This window comes from Panthera uncia, chromosome X (assembly GCF_023721935.1).
Source record: "Panthera uncia isolate 11264 chromosome X, Puncia_PCG_1.0, whole genome shotgun sequence".
Classification (NCBI taxonomy): Eukaryota; Metazoa; Chordata; class Mammalia; order Carnivora; family Felidae; genus Panthera; species Panthera uncia.
The window spans coordinates 11,224,119-11,246,207 of record NC_064817.1 but is presented as its reverse complement, the minus strand read 5'-3'; the positions used below and the strand labels follow the sequence as shown (position 1 = coordinate 11,246,207).

At 43.1% G+C, this 22,089-nt stretch overlaps 2 protein-coding genes across 6 annotated transcripts in view; one reads left to right on the top strand and one right to left on the bottom strand.

Annotated features, from left to right (window-relative positions):
* Window positions 1-16,453, top strand: part of ACE2 (angiotensin converting enzyme 2) — a 40,835-nt gene extending 24,382 nt beyond the window's left edge. Inside the window, exons 11-20 of one of the 3 annotated variants that reach the window (XM_049643488.1) lie at window positions 1,262-1,406; window positions 3,528-3,626; window positions 4,331-4,453; window positions 4,847-5,019; window positions 6,520-6,578; window positions 10,490-10,590; window positions 11,826-11,942; window positions 13,737-13,931; window positions 15,673-15,802; window positions 16,284-16,453. In XM_049643488.1, coding sequence (XP_049499445.1) covers window positions 1,262-1,406; window positions 3,528-3,626; window positions 4,331-4,453; window positions 4,847-5,019; window positions 6,520-6,578; window positions 10,490-10,590; window positions 11,826-11,942; window positions 13,737-13,931; window positions 15,673-15,781 — 1,121 coding nt within the window. In that variant the 3' untranslated portion in view covers window positions 15,782-15,802; window positions 16,284-16,453. Of the gene's footprint in view, window positions 1-1,261; window positions 1,407-3,527; window positions 3,627-4,330; window positions 4,454-4,846; window positions 5,020-6,519; window positions 6,579-10,489; window positions 10,591-11,825; window positions 11,943-13,736; window positions 13,932-15,672 lie in introns of all 3 variants that reach the window. The other 2 variants (XM_049643489.1, XM_049643487.1) reach the window with 2 other exon arrangements.
* Window positions 16,454-18,463: 2,010 nt separating this feature from the next.
* Window positions 18,464-22,089, bottom strand: part of BMX (BMX non-receptor tyrosine kinase) — a 52,904-nt gene continuing 49,278 nt past the window's right edge. For 2 of the 3 annotated variants that reach the window (XM_049643483.1, XM_049643484.1), the window contains exon 19: window positions 19,101-19,238. In XM_049643483.1, coding sequence (XP_049499440.1) covers window positions 19,164-19,238 — 75 coding nt within the window. In that variant the 3' untranslated portion in view covers window positions 19,101-19,163. Of the gene's footprint in view, window positions 19,239-22,089 lie in introns of all 3 variants that reach the window. The other variant, XM_049643485.1, reaches the window with a different exon arrangement.

Genomic DNA, 22,089 nt, shown 5'->3' with positions numbered 1-22,089 from the left:
TGAGGGGAGGAAGTTCACGGCAACCACACCTGTTGCCTAATTTTAAAATAGAATTAGTAAGTCAATTAACAGGCAATTATTTGTTTTTATCATTTTTAAAATATTCTCTGACAGCAGGCGAAGACGACTGAATCACTAAGATTTGTACTAGATACAGTTAAGCCACTGGCTTGAAAAACTCTTCCTTCCTTTGGCTCTGCCCCTGATCTGTGAATGATGTGAAATAAATTCCTTCATTACTTTTCTCCCTCCGTCCTTCTCTTTTTCTCACCTCCTTTCTTCTTCCAAAAATATTTACTGAGTATACCATGTGCAAGGCATTTTTCTCAACACTAGAGATACAGCGGTGTGCCAAGTAGATACTATCCCCCTGCTTGCATTTCACTGAGCTTCATTTGTACACTAGGGACGAGCTCTACTGCTTTTTTTACATCACTGAATAAAGGATAAATGAGATCACATAATTTGTGAAAGCATTTTGAACTGAGGTAAAGAAGATGTCAGTGCATTTAATGTGTACTGTACTTCTGATTATCGAGTGGATAGTTTCTTCTAGGGAGGTTCTTTTTTGTTTGCTTTTTTCTCCCCTGGTTTACTGGCTTTCGGCCACATCTGTTTAATATTTGTTTATTTAACAAAGACTCAGAGAGGGTATCATGTAGGAGACACTAGGCTAGGGATACAGTCTTGAATGAGACATTAACAGTCACTGCCTTCATGGAGCTTAGATGACAGTAGATGAAATAGCCCTACTTAGCTCTGATAAGAGGTATTTAAGGGAGGCAATTGACACTAATGAAAAAATGAGGATTACAGGTTGCTTGCGGATTCTTCTTACCTGTTCTGTCCAAGTCTTCACCCTCTTCCAAGTCCCTTAGCTGAGAAAATGAATGTAGGGGCCCCTGGGTGGCTCAGTCAGTTAAGCATCTGACTTTGGCTCAGGTCATGATCTCACAGTTTATGGGTTCGAGCCTTGTATTGGGCTCTGTGCTGACAGCTCAGAGCCTGGAGCCTGCTTCGGATTCTGTGTCTCCCTCTCTCTCTCTGCCTCTCCCCCACTTACTCTCTCTCTCTCTGTCAAAACTAAACATTAAAAAAAGAAAGTGAATATACACATATTATCATGTCCACTGTCAATATTTCTCACATCATCCTTACTGTAAGTATATCTTGAGGAATAATATCTTGAGACTGGGAAATTAACACAAAACACCACTGTCGTCCTCATGTTAATATTTATCCTTTTCCATTTTACTTTCAGAAACAGAAATAAACTTCCTACTCAAACAAGCACTTACAATTGTTGGAACGCTACCGTTTACTTATATGTTAGAAAAGTGGAGGTGGATGGTCTTTAAGGGTGAAATTCCCAAGGAGCAGTGGATGCAAAAGTGGTGGGAGATGAAGTAAGTCAATGAATATGGAATCGTAAGATGGTTTCTCATGAGTTTGCCACTTATCTAAAAGCATTTGACTGGTCTGTATACACACACACACACACACACACACACACACACATACTGCCTCCTTTTTATTTTTTATTTTTAAATGTTTATTATTTTTGAGAGAGAGAGCGTGAGTGAGTGGGGAGAGGCAGAGAGAGGGGCAGGGGGACAGAGGATCCGAAGTGGGCTCTGCGCTGACAGCAGCCAGCCCAATGAGGGGCTCAAACTCACAAAATGTGAGATTAATACCTGAGCCAAAGTTGGACGTTCAACCAACTGAGCCACCCAGGAGCCCCTCCTTTTTATTTTTTAAGTCCCCATTTGGGTGCTTTCTCCTCAGATAACATTTCCTTGGCTCTGCCCTCCCCCAAGCAGGATCAGGTGACACAACTTCTCATCCTGTATCTTCTTAAGTGCTGGGTCACCCATTAAACTGTGCTATTTTAGGCAAAGCACTGGAGATCCAATGCTGATCATTTCACATGTTCTCCTTGACTTCAAAGAACTTTTTTTTACTCTATAGAGGGATGTGGAAAATGAAACCATGGCAACATGGGTGTAGGGGGATCCATGAGCATCCAAGGCAAGATCCAGAGGCCAATCTGGTGGGTCAGATGGGGAGAGGCATCCAAGTTGAGCTTTGAAAAGGAGGCGAGAGTTAACCAGGTGTGTGTGGAAGGAACAGAGAGAATTCCAGGCCAGCAAGAGCCTGGCACTTTTGGGCAACAGATAGTGGTCCCTTTTCAATAGTTTTAGCACTACATTCTTCATCACTGTAGCCCAAGTCCCTTGCATAGTGCCTGGGACACACAGGTATGAGCTAATGGGTTTGGGATGAAAGAATGACAAAAGAGGACAGATGCCAAGGAAGGAAGGAAGGAAGCAAGCAAGGAAGAAGGAAGGAAGGGAAAGAGTCTTTTCCCCAGTCTCTATTAGTCAGACTCCTGTCCATTATTTTGCTTTGTTTTCTTTGTCTTTAAAACAATATTTTAAAGCAATCTCTACTCCCAATGTGGGGCTCAAACTCATGACCCCAAAGTCAAGAGTCAGATGCTCTACCAACTGAGCCATCCAGATGCCCCCTTATTTTTCCTTCTTGCGGTGAAGATCTACCTATATAACACTCAGTCCCATACCCGTAAGATTCAGTCAGTGGCACTCTTCTGCCAAGATTCTCTGTGAACATAAATCCTACTTGGGAGGAAAGGAGGCAGCAGTGATAATAACTGTTTCTAGCATTTGGGTGTTACCGAAATTGTGTCTGTAATCATCCCACAATCAGAAAGGACAAATGTATTAAGATTAAATAATGCCAAACACATGGTTTCCCTACCTTTTTCCTGATTGAATTGCTTTTGATCCCTCTTAAAGGTTTATTTTGAAAGATAAATGGAACCAGAACCTTAAACTCCTTCATTATGCATTAATTACTCCACTAATTCAACAAATATACACGCACTTTTTCCTTAGCATTAGGCACCGTGTTTGACACTGGAGCCAGAATAGATAACTGAGACAGCCCCGCGCTCTAGGAGCTCAAGTCTCTAGGGCAAGAAGGAGCTGTATGTGAATAATGATAAAACAGAGAGCGAAATGTCAAAGGAGCACAGCTAGGGAAGGCTAAGGGAGCTGGAGGGGGTTCACTGTGCTGGCAGGTGGGTGCGATCAGGAGCAGGCGTTCGAGCTAGAAGAAGAGGGGGCGTTCGAGCTAGCCTTGAAGAATAACTAAGATGTCAATTTTACAAAATTCTGTTTCCCGAGGACACATAAAATGTGGTGCCAAAGAGGGATTATTAAGACTTTCGCTGTACATTTTCGGCCATGCAATGCACTTTACTAAATTGGTGTTTTGAAAATGCAGATCTTTTCCAATGGTATACCCTGGATGGATGGATTAAAAAAAAAGGAAGAAATAACCACATAAGGGCTTTATTCTGTAATTTTTTTAGATTGTTTCCGTTTCACCTGACAACCAATTCCAGTATAAATACTACTGGCTGCTGAAATCACACTGACTACATCCAACTGTACCTTCTCATGATGAGTCACCCACGGCTAATCTATCTGTTTTTTACCCCAAAGGCGAGAGATAGTCGGGGTGGTGGAGCCTGTGCCCCATGATGAAACATACTGTGATCCTGCATCTCTGTTCCATGTTGCTAATGATTACTCATTCATCAGGTAAATGACAGTTTTCTTCTGACTGTTTAACTTCCAGGGTTTGTGGACAGCTGTGCTAATGGCAAAGAAACAGGGACCTCTGAAGTATGACTCTTTCTACCTACCTTCCCCCTAGAACCTCAAAACAGATCATCAATTTCAATTCAATTTAATGCAATATGATTTATTGGGTCCAATAAAACTTGTGTGAGATCTTTTCTCCACCATGAAGGAATTTATAGTATCCTTGGGGAAAATAAAATTATCTTTGTTTGTCTTCTTGTTGCTGGCAGTGTTCAGGGTGATTGCAATAGAGTATTTTTAATGTGAAGTCTAAAAACCTATGTTCTTCACCTATAAGCCCCAGATCTTGAATTTGCTGAACGTCAGTTTCTTCATTTGGAAGGTGGAAATAATATTATTGACTTGCCATAAGGATTGCTTGGCATTATTTATATGAAAGGGCCATCAATATGTAAAACACGATACAAATGTGAGCTGACATTTAACAAAATAATACTGCCTTTTAAATCAGCTGATACCTAAATACAGGTAGGTTATGATGAGTCTGTAGGGCTCATATTTGAGTCTTTCTGGAGAAAGAGGTTGGACCAGTATCTCTTTGGTTAATAGAGCCTCAGAATTTAAATATATGCCCTGATCTATGAATCTAGCGAAGGGACTAAACACAGGACTGCTCTCTTGTGTCTTTGTCTACTTTACAGATACTACACAAGGACCATTTATCAATTCCAGTTTCAAGAAGCCCTTTGTCGAATAGCTAAACATGAAGGTCCCCTGCACAAATGTGATATCTCAAATTCCAGTGAAGCCGGGAAGAAGCTGCTGTAAGAAATACTGCAAAATGCTCCCCAATATTACTCACTTTCATGCCTATGTTTGAATTTGATTTCCTTGTTCTAAAAAGAAAATGTTTGGCCTCAAAATGTCCTCATCCACAAATTAAATGTTTCTTTTATGGTCACACAGGAACCTAGGCCTTGTGATGGTTGGACAGTCTACCTCCTCTCTCCACATCATACCTCCAGAGCCCCCTTTGTATTAATTGGAAGGAAAGACATTGAAGGATGAATACATCCGTTAACCCACCTTATTTTCTTACCAGCCAGGAGCAAACTTGGCCAAGCCAAAGAGGAGAAGTGATAGATCATAGTGTAAATATGTGTACATCTGAAATCCCTCTAAAATCCCTGAGCCCACCCTCTTCTTTTTTCATGTAGCCAAATGCTGACCCTTGGAAAATCAAAGCCCTGGACCTTAGCATTGGAACATGTTGTAGGAGAAAAGAATATGAATGTAACACCACTGCTCAAGTACTTTGAGCCCTTGTTTACCTGGCTGAAAGAGCAGAACAGGAATTCTTTTGTGGGATGGAACACTGACTGGCGTCCATGTGAGTACATCGAGTTGACGCATTGCAAATGACTCCCTTTCTGCTTCCCCTAGTCCCCTCTGGCCCATCTCATGGGGCTACGACACAGCTGAGTATGTCTTCCCTCTGTGTAGACCCTGCTTCTGACCGTGCTGTGGTGGCAGCTGCCATTTTATTGGGGAGGAAACACATTTGTTCAGCACCTACTATGTATGTGGCATGATGAAAACTACACACGCCGTGCACACACACACACACACACACACACATTTTCTCTCTTTCTCTTTTTTTATACTATTCTTCCTTTCTGATCTTATACTCTAATAAATTTTGCCTCCTGCTCATTTTGTGTCCACTGTTCATTCTTCGAAGCGGCAAGACAATGATCCTGGGTATTGTAAAAAATCCTGCAGCAGCAAGATGGGCTAGGTCTTGGGAATAGTTTTTCCACTGGAAAGTTACTTCTCTCTCTTTCTCTTTCAAGTCTGCTTCATTAGCCCCATATTTAAAATAAAAGAGTATGACTGTCCCCAACCCACTGCAGTTGAATCCTGCTCTTAAAAGGCAAATATTTTTAAAATCAATTTTAATGTTATTATCTCTTCTTTCTGGCAGTTACTTTCATATTTCTGAACCTTTTGTTTATATTATTTCTTCACTGGTCAGTTTTAGTATATGTGCTGCCGAAGCGAGCACATTCACTGGTCAGTTTTAGATGTGCCCTTCTGCCTGCTCTTCACCCCCCTTCCTCATTTTCCCAGTAAAAGTTTTAATAATGGTTTTACAAGAAACTCTCAGTATTTGTATCAGAACGCCCGAAGAACCAAGTAATATGCTATTTTAAATCCTGTCTTAGGTGACTTTTTGTTTGTCCTGGAGGTTCTACCGCCTTATTTGCTTCATGTCTAATTTGCTATCAACGTTGCATTTCTCTTTTCCAGGGAGTCCAACATGCCCATTCTGTTCAGTCCCATTGGTTCCCTCAAGACTCTCCTCTCAGAGTCCTACGTTCTTCTCTCTCAGTCGGGACCACGGTTTCACCCCGAGTCATCCGTCTTTTCGCTGCTTTCGTGGGTTGAATCCACTGCTTCCTGGATTCCATGTCTTCTTTCTTGGATCTCCTCTTGTTGGGCTGCAGCAAGAGCTTCCAAGTGACTTTCTAAGCAAGAGCACATGAGCTGGGACGATCCGCTGTGGCCCAACGTGGCTTTAACCGTGTCTCCGCTTCCATTGCCCTTGTTTTCAGTCTGATCTCTTGTTCCCACCCCTGAGCCTCTCCGGGATTCTCTGGGACTTTGTGGCTCTGTACTGCCTCTGCGTACACATTAGGCCCTGGTTTCCTGACCCTTGAGAAAGCACTTAACACTCCTCCATGACTTCTCATTTTCCAAAAGTGTATTTACACCTGTTAAAAAAATTCCCTTACTGTCACTTTAGTGGAATCTTGGGAGGGGAAGGAAATAAATGCACGTGGTCAGTCTGTCATCTGTAACCAACTGTCTATGATTTCGCTTTAATCAGATGCTGACCAAAGCATTAAAGTGAGGATAAGCCTAAAATCAGCTCTTGGAGACAAAGCAGTGAGTATTCTGGACAGTGTGTCCATTACTTCTTAACGGACTCCTTTAAATGGGGCCAATAAGTCCCTTCCCTGTGGTCTAAAAGAAGACAGGCCACATGTTTCTCTTAAAAACTATAAGCTCCAGTTTCTGGATTTCGGCTCTCGGTGTTGTTTTTTGTTTTTGTTGTTGTTTTAGTAACACAGTCCTTATTGGATTGATCATGTCTACTTTTTCCTGGTTATTTTCAAGGTGTTATGAAGATCAATGAGAAAACATCCAATCTTAAATATCAAATGTCCACCCTCTTAATTCACTCTTATCACCATTACTTGTATTTGAGGAAGAGGACATGGTTATATTTTAAGAGATTGTTTTTAGAAGTAGTGTACATAGTTTTGCTTTGTTCTGTTTTAGTTAATCATCCATATTCTGGAAGCTTGTTAATAATGCAGAATCTGGGGCACCTGGGTGGCTCAGTTGGTTAAGCGTCCGACTCTTGATTTCAGTTCAGGTCATGATCTCACAGGTCAGGCCCTGTGCTGACAGTGTGGAGACTCCTTGGGGTTCTCTCTCTCCACCCCTCCCTGCTCCCGCACTCTGCCTCTCTCTCCCTCTCCCTCTGCCACTCCCCTGCTCATGCGTGCACTCTCTCTCTTTCTCTCTCAAAATAAGTAAATAAACATTTTTTAAAAATGCAGAATCTTAGGCTCAAACCCTGGACCTTCTTAATCCAAATCTGCATTTTCACAAGCCCCCACATGGTTTGTATACATAAGACTGGGATGCACTGATTTATAACACAGTTTCTCAAACCCGGCTGCACACTGGAGTCATACAGGATGTTCAAAAAATATTAAAGCTCGAGTCCCACTCCCAGAGACTCTGACTTAATGGTTCTGGGGCGTAGCATCAAGGGGTGGACATCAAGCATTTTAAAAGCCCCCGACGTGATTCTAATTACAGCCAAAGTTGAGAACAAGTGATGCAGAGCTGCATTTGGGGACAAGCGAGATGTTTCACGGAAAGCCAAATTACTTATGCCTGCGCGCAAATTCCTTTCAGCGGCTCTTGCTCGGCTGAGCACCTGTCTCAGAGCCAGTCTGAGGAAGCGGTGGCTTTGACTGGGAAAAAGGAGAGGAGAGGGTAGTCCCAGGCGGATGGGGAGCACGGGAGGCCGTGCAGGATGAGGGGATGGCCGGGGACTGCTGGATGGAGCAGTCCAGGGCGCTGTAGAAAACTGTGACTTGCATTGGACATATCTCATAGAGATTGCATTTCTACCCCCCTTACTTTGCCTGACAAATTAAATACTGCCCAAGGCTCCCCGGTAGTTGCAGGGTAATTTTCATGGATAAACAAGACATCTAAATACAAATAACATAGGAGTAAAAAATCAATCTTTAAGAAAGAATCAAAATAGAGGTGCACCACTTCCCAAACTTTAAATGTTCAAATTCCTATTCCTTAGCCATTGTTGACTATCAATGGGATTATTTCTCTGTCATCTTTTTAGTAGCTCTTCCTTGGCCTAATACATTTTAATTACTTATCTTTTTAATATGTTTGGTTTTTTAAAAAAAATTTTTGAGAGAAAGAGGGTGTAATTGAGCAAGGGGCAGGGGGGGGCAGAGGGAGAGAAGTGGGGCTCACCTGAAGCAGGGCTCCAGCTCACCCAAAGTGGGGCTTGAGCTCACAAACCACGAGATCATGACCTAAGCCGAAGTCAGATGCTTAACCGACTGAGCCACCCAGGCGCCCTAATAACTTGAAAGGATCCAGGAAATCAGAATCCTTTTCGGTTACCGTATCTTCTTGGCGTTTTTCCCCATGTTCTCTTTCCATGCAGTGAGGGATTGGTAAATGGTCTTCAGAGGGGTTGATGGTGTGATGTTCTGAGGCCGGTTCACTGAGAACCAGGCTGCTTTGATGAACCCAGCCCCACACTTGAGCACACCTGCATATCAGGGCCGGAATATCAGCCCAGTTCAAGTGGCTGCAAGGACAAGTCCAACTGGATCCTTGGCATTGAGAACTCAGCCTTTAATTTTTTTTTAATATGGAAATAGTAACCAGAATACTAATTATTCTGTACCGCTATAATAATGCTGATAACATCATCATTACTTTCTTTTAATGTCTATTTATGTTTGAGGGAGAGACACACACAGTGAGAGCAGGGGAGGGGCAGAGAGAGAGGGAGACACACAATCTGAGGCAGGCTCCAGGCCCTGAGCCGTGGGCACAGAGCCTGATGCGGGGCTCGAACTCACACACCATGAGATCATGACCTGAGCTGAAGTCAGACGCTTAACCGACCGAACCACCCAGGCGCCCCACATTATCATTACTATTAAAGCAGCTTTTCTACCTGAGTGGTATGAAGCTGAAGTTAATGTAACAGTTCTTTTGTGAAAGTTGTCATTGTTTTTTTCTAAAAGGGAAGGAAAAGAGGCAAAATTTGTGCCATTCATTGATCTCTACTGCCAGCTACTGGAGGAAAGAGTGAATGCTTTTTTTTTTTTTCTTTTTCTCAGCAAATTTTCGTGGACTATGTAAATACACCAGCTCTTTGTTTGGCAGTGAAAAACAAGAACAAATTACCTTGTGTGCAAGAGTAATTTTTTTCCTTTAAATTTCAAGTTTCTTTTTCTTTTATACTTGTGCATATCCGAGAACTTACTATAAAAATAGTAAAAGCTCTGCATATTTTCCGGCAATACGTGGGCATTTTTTCTTTTTCCTTTTTTAAAGTGTTTATTTATTTATTTTGAGAGAGGGAGGGAGGAAGAGAGAGAGAGAGAGAGAGAGAGAGAGAGAGAGAGAGAGAATCCCAGGCAGACTCCATGCTTCACAGAGCCCAACACAGGGTTTGATCCCACGAACCCTGGGATCATGACCTGAGCCAAAATCAAGATTTGGACGCTTAACCGACTGAGTCACCCAGGTGCCCAACATTTTTTCTCTTTTAAATTTATTTTTTTATTTCTTTTAAAAAACTCTAAAAAATTTTTAAGTTTATTTATTTTGAGAGAGCACGAGGAGGGGAGGGGCAGAGAGAGAGGGAGGGAGAGAGAATCCCAAGCGGGCTCGGCAGCTGTTAGCGTAGATCATGGGTTGGGGCTGGGCCCACGAACCACGCGATCATGACCTGAGCTGAAGTTAAGAGTCAGACGCTTAACCGACTGTGCCATCCAGGCGCCCCAAATTTATTTTTTATTTCAGGTATAATTAACATACAGTGTTATATTAGTTTCAGGTGTACAATACATGGATCTTTATCAAAGCCCACAACTCTCATGACTCCCATCTATAAACCTGCCCTCAGGATGTTTATTTCAGCTTCTATCAAACTGAAGTAAAAGGATCCATGAACGTAGTCCTTGAAGCACGCGGGCACCAGACCAGCAACATTAGCAGAACCTGGGAGCTTGTTAGAGATGCAAATTCGTGGGTCTCCTCCCAGACTTTCTGAAGTAGAAACCCAGAGGGCAGGGCCCACTATTCGGTGGTTTAAGTAGTTTTCAGTGGTTTCACAAGCCTTCCAGGTGGTGCCGGTGCACACACAAGTTCGAGGTCACTGGCTTAATGAATAGCAAGATTCTCTGGAGTGGTAGAAAATTTAAAAATAATGCTTTTGGGGGTGCCTGGGTGGCTTAGTCGTTTAAGCGTCCGACTTGGCTCGGTTCATGATCTCGCGGTTCGTGAGGTCTAGCCCCGCATCGGGCTCTGTGCTGACAGCTCAGAGCCTGGATGGAGCCTGCTTTGGATTCTGTGTCTCCCTCTCTCTCTTCTCCTCCCCCACTCACGTTCTGTCGCTCAAAAATAAATAAACATTTAAAAAAAATCTTAAAAATAATGCTTCTGGAATGTCAAGTTTTGAATGTATCCTATGATCCCTACTGAGCAGTGTTTTTCTTTTGAATTTGCAGTATGAATGGAATGACAATGAAATGTACTTGTTCCGGTCATCTGTTGCATACGCCATGAGAGAATATTTTTCCAAAGTCAAAAACCAGACGATTCCTTTTGTGTGAGTTGATTTGCTGTGCTCTCAAGTTATTACAGTACTTGTCTTTCTCTTGGGTCTGAGAAGATATTATGCTTAAACCTTCATTCAAGTAAAATTAATAACTAACAACTTTGCAACTTCTCCGATATCCTGGAATTTGGGCCACTCTATTCAGGGATGATTGTGACTTACTTGACTTACAAATCGCAAGTGCACTGTTCTCTTTCCTCCTCCCCTCCCTTGCTCTCTCCACCTTTCCTTTCCCTTTCCGTTCACCAAATGGTCCCTCCACCCTCAGCACTGAAAGAAAGGTGGACATCTCTACTTTCATTGAACTTGGATTCTAATGCTTATGTTTTCTGTGTGTGTTAAACAATCAGCAAAGCATGTAAGTGAAATATAGCACACTTAGACGGTGACAAGCTCCAGGGAGAAAACTACAACACACCGGGGGCTAGGGAGTGCTGGTGTGTGTGTGTCTAGAGTTCAGCTTTACCTGCAATGGTCAGAAAAGGCCTGGTTACTATTTGAACGAACACCTACGGCAAAGAGAGCACCTGCGATGCAGACAATGGTGAAAATAGCGGGTGGAAAGATTCTGAGGAACGAATATCCTCGTCTGTTGAAGGAACAGCAAGGAGGCCAGTGGGGCTGGAGCAGTGAGCTAATAGAAGACCAGTCGAAGGTGTGGCCAGGGCAGGAGCGGGCACAGGGAAAGGGAGAAGAAAGTTCGCGTGGGCCTCATAGGCCATTCCAAGGACTTTGGCTTTTTTCTGAGTGAGAAGGGCTCAGAGCCACAAGATCTGCCTTAGGCTTTGCCGGGATCACCATGGCAGCCGGGGGGGGGGGGGTGGGGTGCACAGTCTTGTCATGCTGTACTATAAAGCCCAGTCCTTCCCCCCAGCGGTTTGTGTAGTGGGAGAGGTTTTGCTGCGAGGAGCAGGCCAGAGGACACGGACGCACCGCCTCCGTTCACGGTGCTGAGCCATCGCTGTTCACCACGGTGTCTATCACAGGCCCAGGTTGCCCGTCCGTCCGGACTGGCTCACCTGCCGTTTTTCAGCTTGAACGTTTTCTATCATTGAAAGAAAATTCAGCTCAGGGACGGTGTCAGAATAGTGCCTAGACTGTGTCGTCACAACTTATGTCATGGAGTTCATGTGCTTTGGGCAGTGTTCACCAGCAGGAGAAGCCCCCATTGTCTGTATTGTGTCCTCTGGGCCACAAGGGAAGATGTTTCTTTTGTTTCTCCGCAGGGAGGATAACGTGTGGGTGAGCAATTTGAAACCAAGGATCTCCTTCAACTTCTTTGTCACTGCATCAAAAAATGTGTCTGACGTCATTCCTAGACGTGAAGTCGAAGAGGCCATCAGGTGACTTTACTTGCTGACAAACTACCTGAGGGCGAGGGGCTAACAAGTGTGAGCACAACAATAGCGAGTGGGTTAGTGTGCTCTTACTGTGTGCCAGGCGCTGCTCTGACTCATGTCGAGCTTCAAATCTTGGGGGTTAATTCCAGAAGGATCGCACAGCTAGGGACTTCTCTTGATGGGGGCCCTTCAGCAGCATTTGCGTGTAACTAGTTTATTTGGGAGGTGACCTCCGGAAGCTCTGAGAAAGAAGCGTGCACAGGTAACAGAGCAGGGAAGGAAAAGAATAAATGACATGTTATTGAGCAAGTGGCCACTGTGGGCAGCTCGAGCTCCATTCTGCCGGGGAATTCTGGGAGACCGAGCAGAGTGTACACCTGAATCGTCCCACCAGCGCTGGGGGTATTTATTTACCACCTTCCCCCGGTCGTTGGTTGAGAGAATTGCTTACAGGTGACATGACTCCCCAGCATTTCTGGCCTGCGGGCCGGGCAGCACGTTGTGGCCTGAGAATGCTCTCGGGCAAAGGCCGCAGGTACTGGCTGAAGAAAGTCCGGCCTGCATGCATGGAACATGGTGAAGTGCAGAAGGGACACGGACACATACTGCCATCACTTGCTATAGGGACTTGGATGAAGGAATCATTTAAGTAAGCCGAGTCTGAAAGAAGGTAGGCAAGAATAAGATTCCCTAGGCATCGATTAGCCTCCACACTAGGAGACGGACTTGCTATGAGCACTGAGCGTCTAGAAGGAACGATATGCCCCATGTGCCTCATCTGTGTCACTAAAAAAAGGCTAAGGTACCTACTTCCGTGGGGGAGCTCGCTAGGTGGCCCCCTTGAGCTGCTGCTCATCTTTGGAAGCAACTCCAAGACCTGCTGGGCAGAGTGTGCCTGGAAAATCTGGCCTAGCTGGGGTGTACGGCCCAACCACGCCCAGAGACTTCACGGCCTGCCTCCGAATGACTTGTTTCTGTCTTGGGGAAAAGTGCCAGCTGAGGTCATCCTGAGAGCCCAGCCCTCCTTGTGAGCTGTAGGGGACCTCAAATTTCCTAATTCCAGAATGACTTGAGACACTTTCAGGCTGAGGTTGCCAGGGGTTACACGGCTCATTCTGCTTTGACCGCTCTCCCTCTCACCTCCTGACCTGCACTGCACCCAAGGGTAGGAGGATAGGCTGCCAGACACTTTGGTTTTCAATCCAGAAAATTCTCAAGTTCACTAGTTTTGGTTTTTAAAATAATTCTTCATCCTTTTTTGCTCTATGAAACTTAGCCATATCCCATCCCAGTGCTGGAGAAATTGGCGAAGGCCCCTTTCCTGTGTTCCTCCCCTGCCTCCTAAGGTCAACACCTTTAATTTGGAAAACACAACAGTCGAGACTTGGGTATAGGACCCGACTGATTTGTAGAAGAGATGCGCCCAATTGTCCTTTTCCATTATTTGATATAAAGTCGTCGTAGACATACTCTGACAGAAGGGAAATTCTCGCCAAATATGTTGACTTTGCTTTTACAACACAGCAGTAACAAATCAACAAATGCCCACCAGTTGCACATTTCCACACTCACAACCCAAGGAAGCTGTTGCCAGACCTAATCTAGGCTGCAAGATAGGAAAGGTGCATGATTGTCAGATCTCTTATCTGTCGTTGGACCCAGTTATCTGCTTTGATTTCATCACTCTTCTAGGTGTACATTCTTAGGGTAAGCCTATCAAATCCTTTCAGAAAAAATGATATAAGAAGTAAACAATTGCAATTTTGTTTTGCCTAAGTGTTTTGCTTTTGGGAATAGGATGTCCCGGAGCCGTATCAATGATGCTTTCCGCCTGGATGACAACAGCCTGGAGTTTCTGGGTATTCAGCCAACTCTGTCACCCCCTTACCAGCCACCTGTCACCATATGGCTGATTGTTTTTGGGGTCGTGATGGGTGTGGTAGTGGTTGGTATTGTCCTGCTCATCGTCTCCGGGATCAGAAATCGAAGGAAGTAAGTGACCTTTCCTAGACTTACCTATCTTAAAACAGAAAGGTTTAGGGAAAACTAATGGGAAAATGTGCAGTAAGTGGTAGGTTGTACAAGCCAATTGCTTATTTGGACCATTTTGCGCCTAAATATTCTGATGCATCCCCTAGAAATTTACCAGATTTCATCACCACTTGGCCTTCCTAGCAAGCACTGACATGCAGGTGATGTTCATCCTGGGGTTTCCTAGCATGGCCTGGTAAACTCCATCCTGGTCACAGCCTCGTCTCCTTACTGCCAAGAGGCCCTGCAGACTCAGCGGGGCTGGGCAGGCTCAGGGAATTATTTTCTCTCATAGTCTTCCTTGGTCTAGAAGTGACCTCAGAGACTGACTCAGTGATGGTTTGAATGGTGAAATCATTCAAGAATGAGCTGTGAGATGTGCTTCAAACTCCCACCCTTTAATCCCTTAGTCCATGGGCCACGCACCTTCTAATTTGTTCCTGAGTTGAAGATCCAAGTTCATTGAGGATTCAAACTGTTAAAGACCCAATTTATAGTCTTGTTCTGCCACTAGATGTTTTTTTCTGATGTTGAGAAATCACTTCCGTTGGGCTTATGTAATTAAGGTTAATAATACTTTATAGCACCTAACAAAACTCTGTGCACACTTCAGGCTGCTGACACATGCTCATGACGGAATTTTTACATGCATTGGTCTGTTTTGCTCAATTCTTCTCTGTAGAGAATTTAGTTCCCTAAAATAGCTTCAGTTAAAAAAAATTAAGCATCAAATAGAATACATTCATATGGTTAGAATTTTAAAAATACGGAAGGATACACAGAATCTTCCTGTCACCTTTTGCCTTCAAGTTCCCTTCCCAAAGCCAACGACAATTATCGGTTTCTAGGAGACCTGCTGTGGGAAGAATCTGCATTTTTAGTAAGACCTCCCCCCAGGTGATTTGTATGCTCGTTATGGTTTGAGAAGCATTCTTTGCATGTGAGATGCTATTCCAAAGTTAATTCATTAAATCAATTATTTGGGGACCCTCCTTCATGCCATGTGCTGTGTTACTAGAAGGTATCCTGAAAAATAGGACTGGTTACCCTGCTCAGTACTCTTCATGCATTAATATTCTCAGCAAATGTAGGACGTAAATATGTAATTATCTAATTATCTTCATGTACATATCAAACTGGGATTCAGAGAGACCAAGTAATTCTAATCTACACGGTTAGTCAGTAACACATTAGGATATACACCCAGTTTCCAAAGCTGTTTGTTGGGCCACAGAGCTGCCCTCCGATTTGGAAGTTGATAATTTAGTAGGGAAGCCATTTAAAATGGGGCAATTGGCTAAACAACCACTTTGTAAAAATAATAATAATGGTTTCTATTTGTTGAGGACTGTATGCCAGGTACTGTGGGCACTGTGCTAGACCTACTTTGTTGACTTTGCCTGCTTGCCATCATTTTCTAAGTAGGCAAACTGAGGTACGGAGGCTCATTCTCTGTGACTCCAGAGCACGAACCCTCGGCGGTCTCCCACGCTCTGCCAGCCATCGTGCCAACCGATCGTGGGGCAAAGGGAATGAATCTAATGCTCTCTAGGTGTTCACAGCCCGTCAGGAGGGGACTGATTCACCAATGAGCCATTCGATGTTGAAGTGTCAAAGATGCCTGGGTGCAGTGGGGTCCAAGGGAGGCGGTGTCATTCCAACATCACTATACTAAGGTGACTGACTACACTTTATTTAACAGGAACAATCAAGCAAGAAGTGAAGAAAATCCTTACGCCTCCGTGGACTTGAGTAAAGGAGAAAATAATCCAGGATTCCAACATGCTGATGATGTTCAGACTTCATTTTAGGAAAATCTATTTCCTCTTGAGGTGATTTCATTGTATGTAAATGTTAATTTTACGGCACTGACAATATGAGATTATAAAGATGTCATTAAATATCAAAACCATGGCTCTGTTCAGGAAAGGTTGTCCCAAGGAGACAGGCCTGAAGAGAGGGCATCTTCACTTGCTTTCAGTATTTATTTCTGCCTCAGGATTTGACTTCTGTTTATATTTGAGAGTAATAGAAAAAAGGGGTCTTTGGCCTCGGTGGCTGTTTGGGGATAATGGATGTGGGAATGTCTGTTGCACGGCTGGAATTTCTGCACGGGGGGTGCTGTACAGGGGGAAGCAAGTGTTGGGGCCTTGTATGGAATCTGGATGGATCGCTTTTCAGGACAGTGTCCGCGAACTGGCAGAGCGGCAGGGATCCAGAACGGCACACACTGCTTACTTTATTTCAAGTATAAAGGCTGACACGCTCTTTTCACGTTAACTTAATCTAAGTACTGTAGTGATTTGCCCACAGTGATGATTGGACTGGACCACGTGTTCTTCGGGTTGCCATGTCTAAAGAAGAGAAGAATCCGGCTGTTTACACATGTTGCCTTCTCACTTCCAAGAGGCTTGCTCATCTCCCTGACAACAGAAAACTAGCCCCAGGGGCCTCCAGGAGCCCCCCCCCCCCCAGAGCACACCTGATAGAAACTCACTTCTGTCGTTCTTGTGGAGTGACTAGACATCTCAGGTGAATGTCACCCTCTGAAGTGGGTACCCAACGTCTTCAATCTTACATTCACCCAGTGTCTGAGTGGTACTGAGCACAAAGCAGACAATCAATAAATACTTACTAGATCCACACTCCTGTAGTCTGACGTGTCCATATGTGCTGGGGCTTCTGCTTTTCATTTCCATGGACAAAGTTGCTGTCTGACTCCCTGGGAAGCCTTGACCTCTCAAATGTCTCGGGATGTGTCCCAGTTTCTTAAATTGCTTTATTGTACAAACCAGCTATCAGATCGGTCTAGAAAGAGGCATGTTAAGATGGTTTACACCATCAGGTTAGGAACCAAGCCTACCATTCCTTTTCTTTATCTCAGAGCCCAGCCCCATTCTGAGCACACCATCCTCTACATACCTGAAGACTGATTCAAAAGAGATTAAAATATCCAAACTCTACCCATCACCTCACTGCCTGTGGTGGCCGGCATAATGTTAGAGTAACTTTTTATTTAACAAATTCTATGGAGATAACGGTTAGGGTGGGTCAGTGAGCCAAGTCAAGGGGGGATGACCTTTTCTTCACTTCCAAGAGCATGTAGGCAGTCCCCTGGTTTAAAACACCAACAGTAAATGCTAGCTATCACCACTAAACACGGTTAAATAGCATTTTCAAGATGATGTATGTTTTCTGGGGTATGAGTATTCTTCCTCTACTTGGCCCCTTCTAGCATCACTGGGGTTATTTTCTTATAAACCTCTACTGGTATCTCCATATCTTGCTTCCCTTGGTTTTTGGAGCCAGGCTTCTGAGCAAGGCTTTGGCTCTTTTCATGGTAGATGGTTCTGTATTGTTTGAATTTTTGCAATAAGCATATGTTACTTTTGTTATAAAAAAGATTGTTTTTAAAAACCCAAACACATAAACATAAGGAGAAGAAAGGAAAACAGCCCTCAAGAGGGCCCGTTGAGGAACATGGATGGTGTTACTTGTTCCTTCTTTTCCCTTGAGCAGGAAAGAATCTGTCACTCGGTACCTGCTAAAGAAATGTTCGCTGAATGTATAAATGCCCTAGTGGTTATTTTTAAAGTTCCATCTCATTATAAATTGAGATTTGTGCACCTCTGTGAAATAATAGAAAGCGGCTATCAAAAGTCGATTCTTCTGAAAATACAGGAAGCAGTATTTACATGCGAAGAGACAACCAAGAGGGATCATTGGAAGGAGCTGGGAGGTGATGGAGTCAGTGGGATGAGAAAGAATATGAGTGTCTCTTAAGGGAGATGGTTAATCTACATCTGGAGAGTAGTAGCAGGGTTTAATTAGGGTGTCTTTTCATCGTAATTGTGCCTCCACATAACCCTCCTTGACGTTACAGAAAAGACAGTGACATAGTTCAAGAGAGATGAAAACCTATGGGTTCAGCAGGAAGCCTTGAAGGAGGGGAGTCCCAGGAATAGTTTTATTTATTTATCTGTTTATTTATTTTGAGAGACAGAGAGAGAGCAAGTGGGCGAGGGGGCAGAGAAAGAGGTAGACAGAATCCCAAGCAGGCTCCATGCTGTCAGTGAAGAGCCCGATACAGGGCTTGAACTCACGAACCATGAGATCATGACCTGAGCCGAAATCAAGAGTCGGACGCTTAGCTGACTGAGCCAACCAGGCGCCCCCCCTTCCCCCCATCCAGAATAGTTTTAAAGCAGAAGTACCTTTTGGCAATTGCCATGAGAAACTGAAATAGTATTTCTGTTCCTTTGTGTCAAGATAGGAGACTGAAATAGACATTTCAGTTACCAAACTAGCCAGAAGCCCCAGAGCCCCAAATCCAAGGATTTAAAATTATTAGAAGGCAACATTTACTTCTAGAAATAAGACCATGGTTACAGGGAATCAAAATCGATAAGGATTAAGGTTAAGGAAAAAGGCATCATATTTACCTTAGCACCTTTTAAAATTTGCTCTTCATGGAAATGCATTTAATGTATTCTTGAATATATTATTTTAGTTTTATATTTGCATGGCATATATACATGACACAAGGAATCAGTGATCTAATCTGGAAATCAGAGGAGGGTTGGGTCACTTGGGTTGAATTATGGACCACCTAATGATGCCCCACTGCACAGGAACGTCCGCAAGGTTGTTAACAATACAAATTCTTAGGCTGCCCTCAGAGTTGCTCTACCAGAATCCCTGCGGTAGTTCCTAAGGAATCTGTGTTTTAATAAACCGTTCATTTGATTCTCAGACATGCTGAAGTTTGACAGCATTGAAACATGAAGGCAAATGTCCACATTTTGGTACTCATTAGTAACATTTAATTATGACAGTGACAATATAAGGAAAAGAACAAATATCCAACAAAGAATTTGTCAATTCTGTTCCATCTTTACACATGGTCCGCACTGTCTATATCACGATCAGAAAATGTGCTTCGGCTATAGTCTGGGAAGTGTAATATTAAGATCAGCATACACAAAATTACTAATTTGACCTAAATTTCAAGGAAATCTTTTGGTTTTTTTTTTCACCTTGTTCATTTCTACATAATATAACAAACAGCATGCAGAAGACTATTAAGAAGAACTAGCTAAATTCCATTGTCTGTGCCTTGCTACTTTCCTTAAAAAGAATGAAGATGTTGGCCAGCGTTTACATTCATTCTCATGAGATCTCCCGATTTCTTCTTCAAGGCTTGTCTTTTTCCCGCAGTGGTTCAATGGAAGATAGGAGTTGCTGAAATGTGGGGCGCTTTTCTGGAAGCTAAATAAAAGAAAACCCCAATGGCTTAGTTTATAAAAGTTATGATTAAAAATAAAATATATAAGGGGCGCCTAAGTGGCTCAGTCAGTTAAGTGTCCGACTCTTGATATCAGCTCAGGTCATGATCTCACAGTTCGTGAGATTGAGCCTGGCATTGGCCCTGCATGGACAGCATGGGGCCTGCTTGGGATTCTGTCTGTCTCTCTGTCTCTCTCAAAATAAGTAAATAAACATTAATATATATAAGATATGAATATCTCAGTCCTAAAGCTAGTGACTTTTTTAAGTGTTTATTTTATTATTTTTGAGAGAGAGAAAGAGACCGAACGTGAGCGGGGGAGGGGCAGAGAGTGAGAGGGAGACACAGAATCTGAAACAGGCTCCAGACTGTGCTGACAGCTCAGAGCCCGATGCGGGGCTCGAACTCACAAATGTGAGATCATGACCTGAGCCGAAGTCAGACACTTAATCGACTAAGCCACCCAGGCACCCTGTAAAGCTAGTGACTTTTTAATTGTGGAAACACTATGGACATTTCTCCTAAAGACAAAATCTAGAGCCCTAAGAATTGAAAAAGAAACAGTAAAAATATCTTCATTTGCATAAGATACAATTGTATGCCTGGAAAAGCCAAGAGAATCAATCATCAAACCAACTCAAATGAAAGGAATTCAGGAGAGCAGTATGTAAAATTAACATAGAAAATCAATCACCTTCACGTAAAAAGACAGGAACCAGTCAGAAGACACAACGGAAGAAACACTCCACTTATAACAGCAACAACACCAAAATAAAATACAGACAAAAGTGTACCCCCCCAAATGAGGAAAACTTTAAACACTGCTGAAAAACACAAATGTAGACCTGAGCACATAGAAAAATGTTGCTTGCTCTCGAGGAGGACAAATCAGTATCACGGAGATGTCAAATTTCCCTAGTTAAAAATATAAACTGAATACCATCTCCTCCAAAATATGAACAAGCGTGTTTCAAGCTGGACAAATTCATTCTCTAGTTCATAGAGTTTTAAAGTGTGGAAAAAGAACACGTGAAACTAATGTAGCTAGTGTGCGGTAGCTACACTGGAATTAAAGTTAAAAAAATTAAAAAAATTAAACGAAATTTAAAAGCTATGCAAAAATAGCTAGGAAAGGTATTTAAAAAGATCAGCAACGACAGCGTGCTAGCCTACCTAGGAGTAAAACGTATTATAAAGTCTCTATAATTAAAACAATGCGGTGGTAGCACATCAATAGAGACCGGAGAACAGAAGAGAAAGTCCCCAAATAACCCCAAATACATACAGAGATTTCCTATGTTAGGGGATATTTGGACACGATTAGATGGTCTTATCCCTGGGATGACACAGTCCTGTAATAAATGGTGTGCAGCAAGCAGGTGGTCATTTTGAAAACAAGATCTTTGCAGCCATACTTTATACCATACACTGTAACAAACACCAACTAGATCAGAGATCCAAATGTAAAAAAATGAAACCACAAAATACTAGAGGAAAATCTGAGTGAATGCCATTATGACCAGGGTGTGGGGAAACCTATGTAACTTTAACTCAGTTTCCAGAAGCAAGAAAAGCAAATACTGATACAATTAACTGTATTTAAAGAAAAAAAAGTTTGCATGACAAAACCACCATAAATTAAATCAAAAGGTAAGTGACAGAGTGGGAGAAAACATTTACAACTATCACAAATGAAGTACTCATCTCTTTCATTTATAAAGGGGTCTTTAAAATCAAGATGAGGGAAACTAAAAGCTTAACAGAACAAAGGGAAAAGATAGGACATAATTCTCAGAAAGATATACCAATGCCCTTAAAAATGTACCTCCCTTGTAATGAAAGATGTACATCTATAAGCTGCACTAAATGCCATTTCTCCTCTATCAGATTGGCAGATCCAGAATGGTCTGTGTTGGTGAAATGGTGGGGAAATAGACACATGGATAGAGGGGTAACACCTGCGGAGGGAATTTGCTCCTTTTTTTGTAAGAAAGAAAGGGAAACACACACACACACACACACACACGTACATTCTCATTTTTGTGCAAAGAAATATGGAGAAGATAAATTGGAATCTAATGAAAATTGTGAACCTTCTTCTAAAAATTGTGAAATAAAGCATATAAAAAGTTGGGGACCAAAATGCACAAAGCGGTCACCATATGTAGAACGTGCAACTGGAAAGTGTCTGGGTGCAAACCCCTCTCCACGGACTCTGCCACAATTTACACTTTCACGGACCAACTGGGAGAAGAAGGCATTTCAGTCCTTCTCAGGGCTCCCTGTCCATCCGATGGTGTGGCCAATTCCCAGGAGCTAGAGTGGGAAGGGCCAGACAGGTTCGGGGCTTCAATTCAAAAACCCTGTCTGCTAACTCTGTTCTGACCCCACCTGATCCTCTCATGCTGCCCGAGGCTCTCAACACCAAAAACACCACCTTGGGGCTGAGGGGTGGGACAGCTTCATCGCAAGTGCCATAGGGTGGAAAATCAGGAAGCGCCCACATCCCAGGAGAGAATGTTAGGCTAAGTGAGAAAATATTAGTACGTGATACTGACAGCAACTCTTCCCATGTGGGACTCTAGGCTCCAACACAAGAAATGAGGAAATCTGTGCAATTTATTCCTAGCACCAAGTATAGTGCTTGGTGCACAGGGGTTCTGTGAATACACAACAGAACAGACACTGTTCTAAGGACTTCACAATATTAACTCGTTCAATCCACACAATAATCCTAGGTGTTAAGTGCTATTTTATAGTGAAGCACAGAGATGGTAGGAGGCTTATACAAGGTCACACAGCTAGTATTCAACCAGACATTCCGACTCCAGA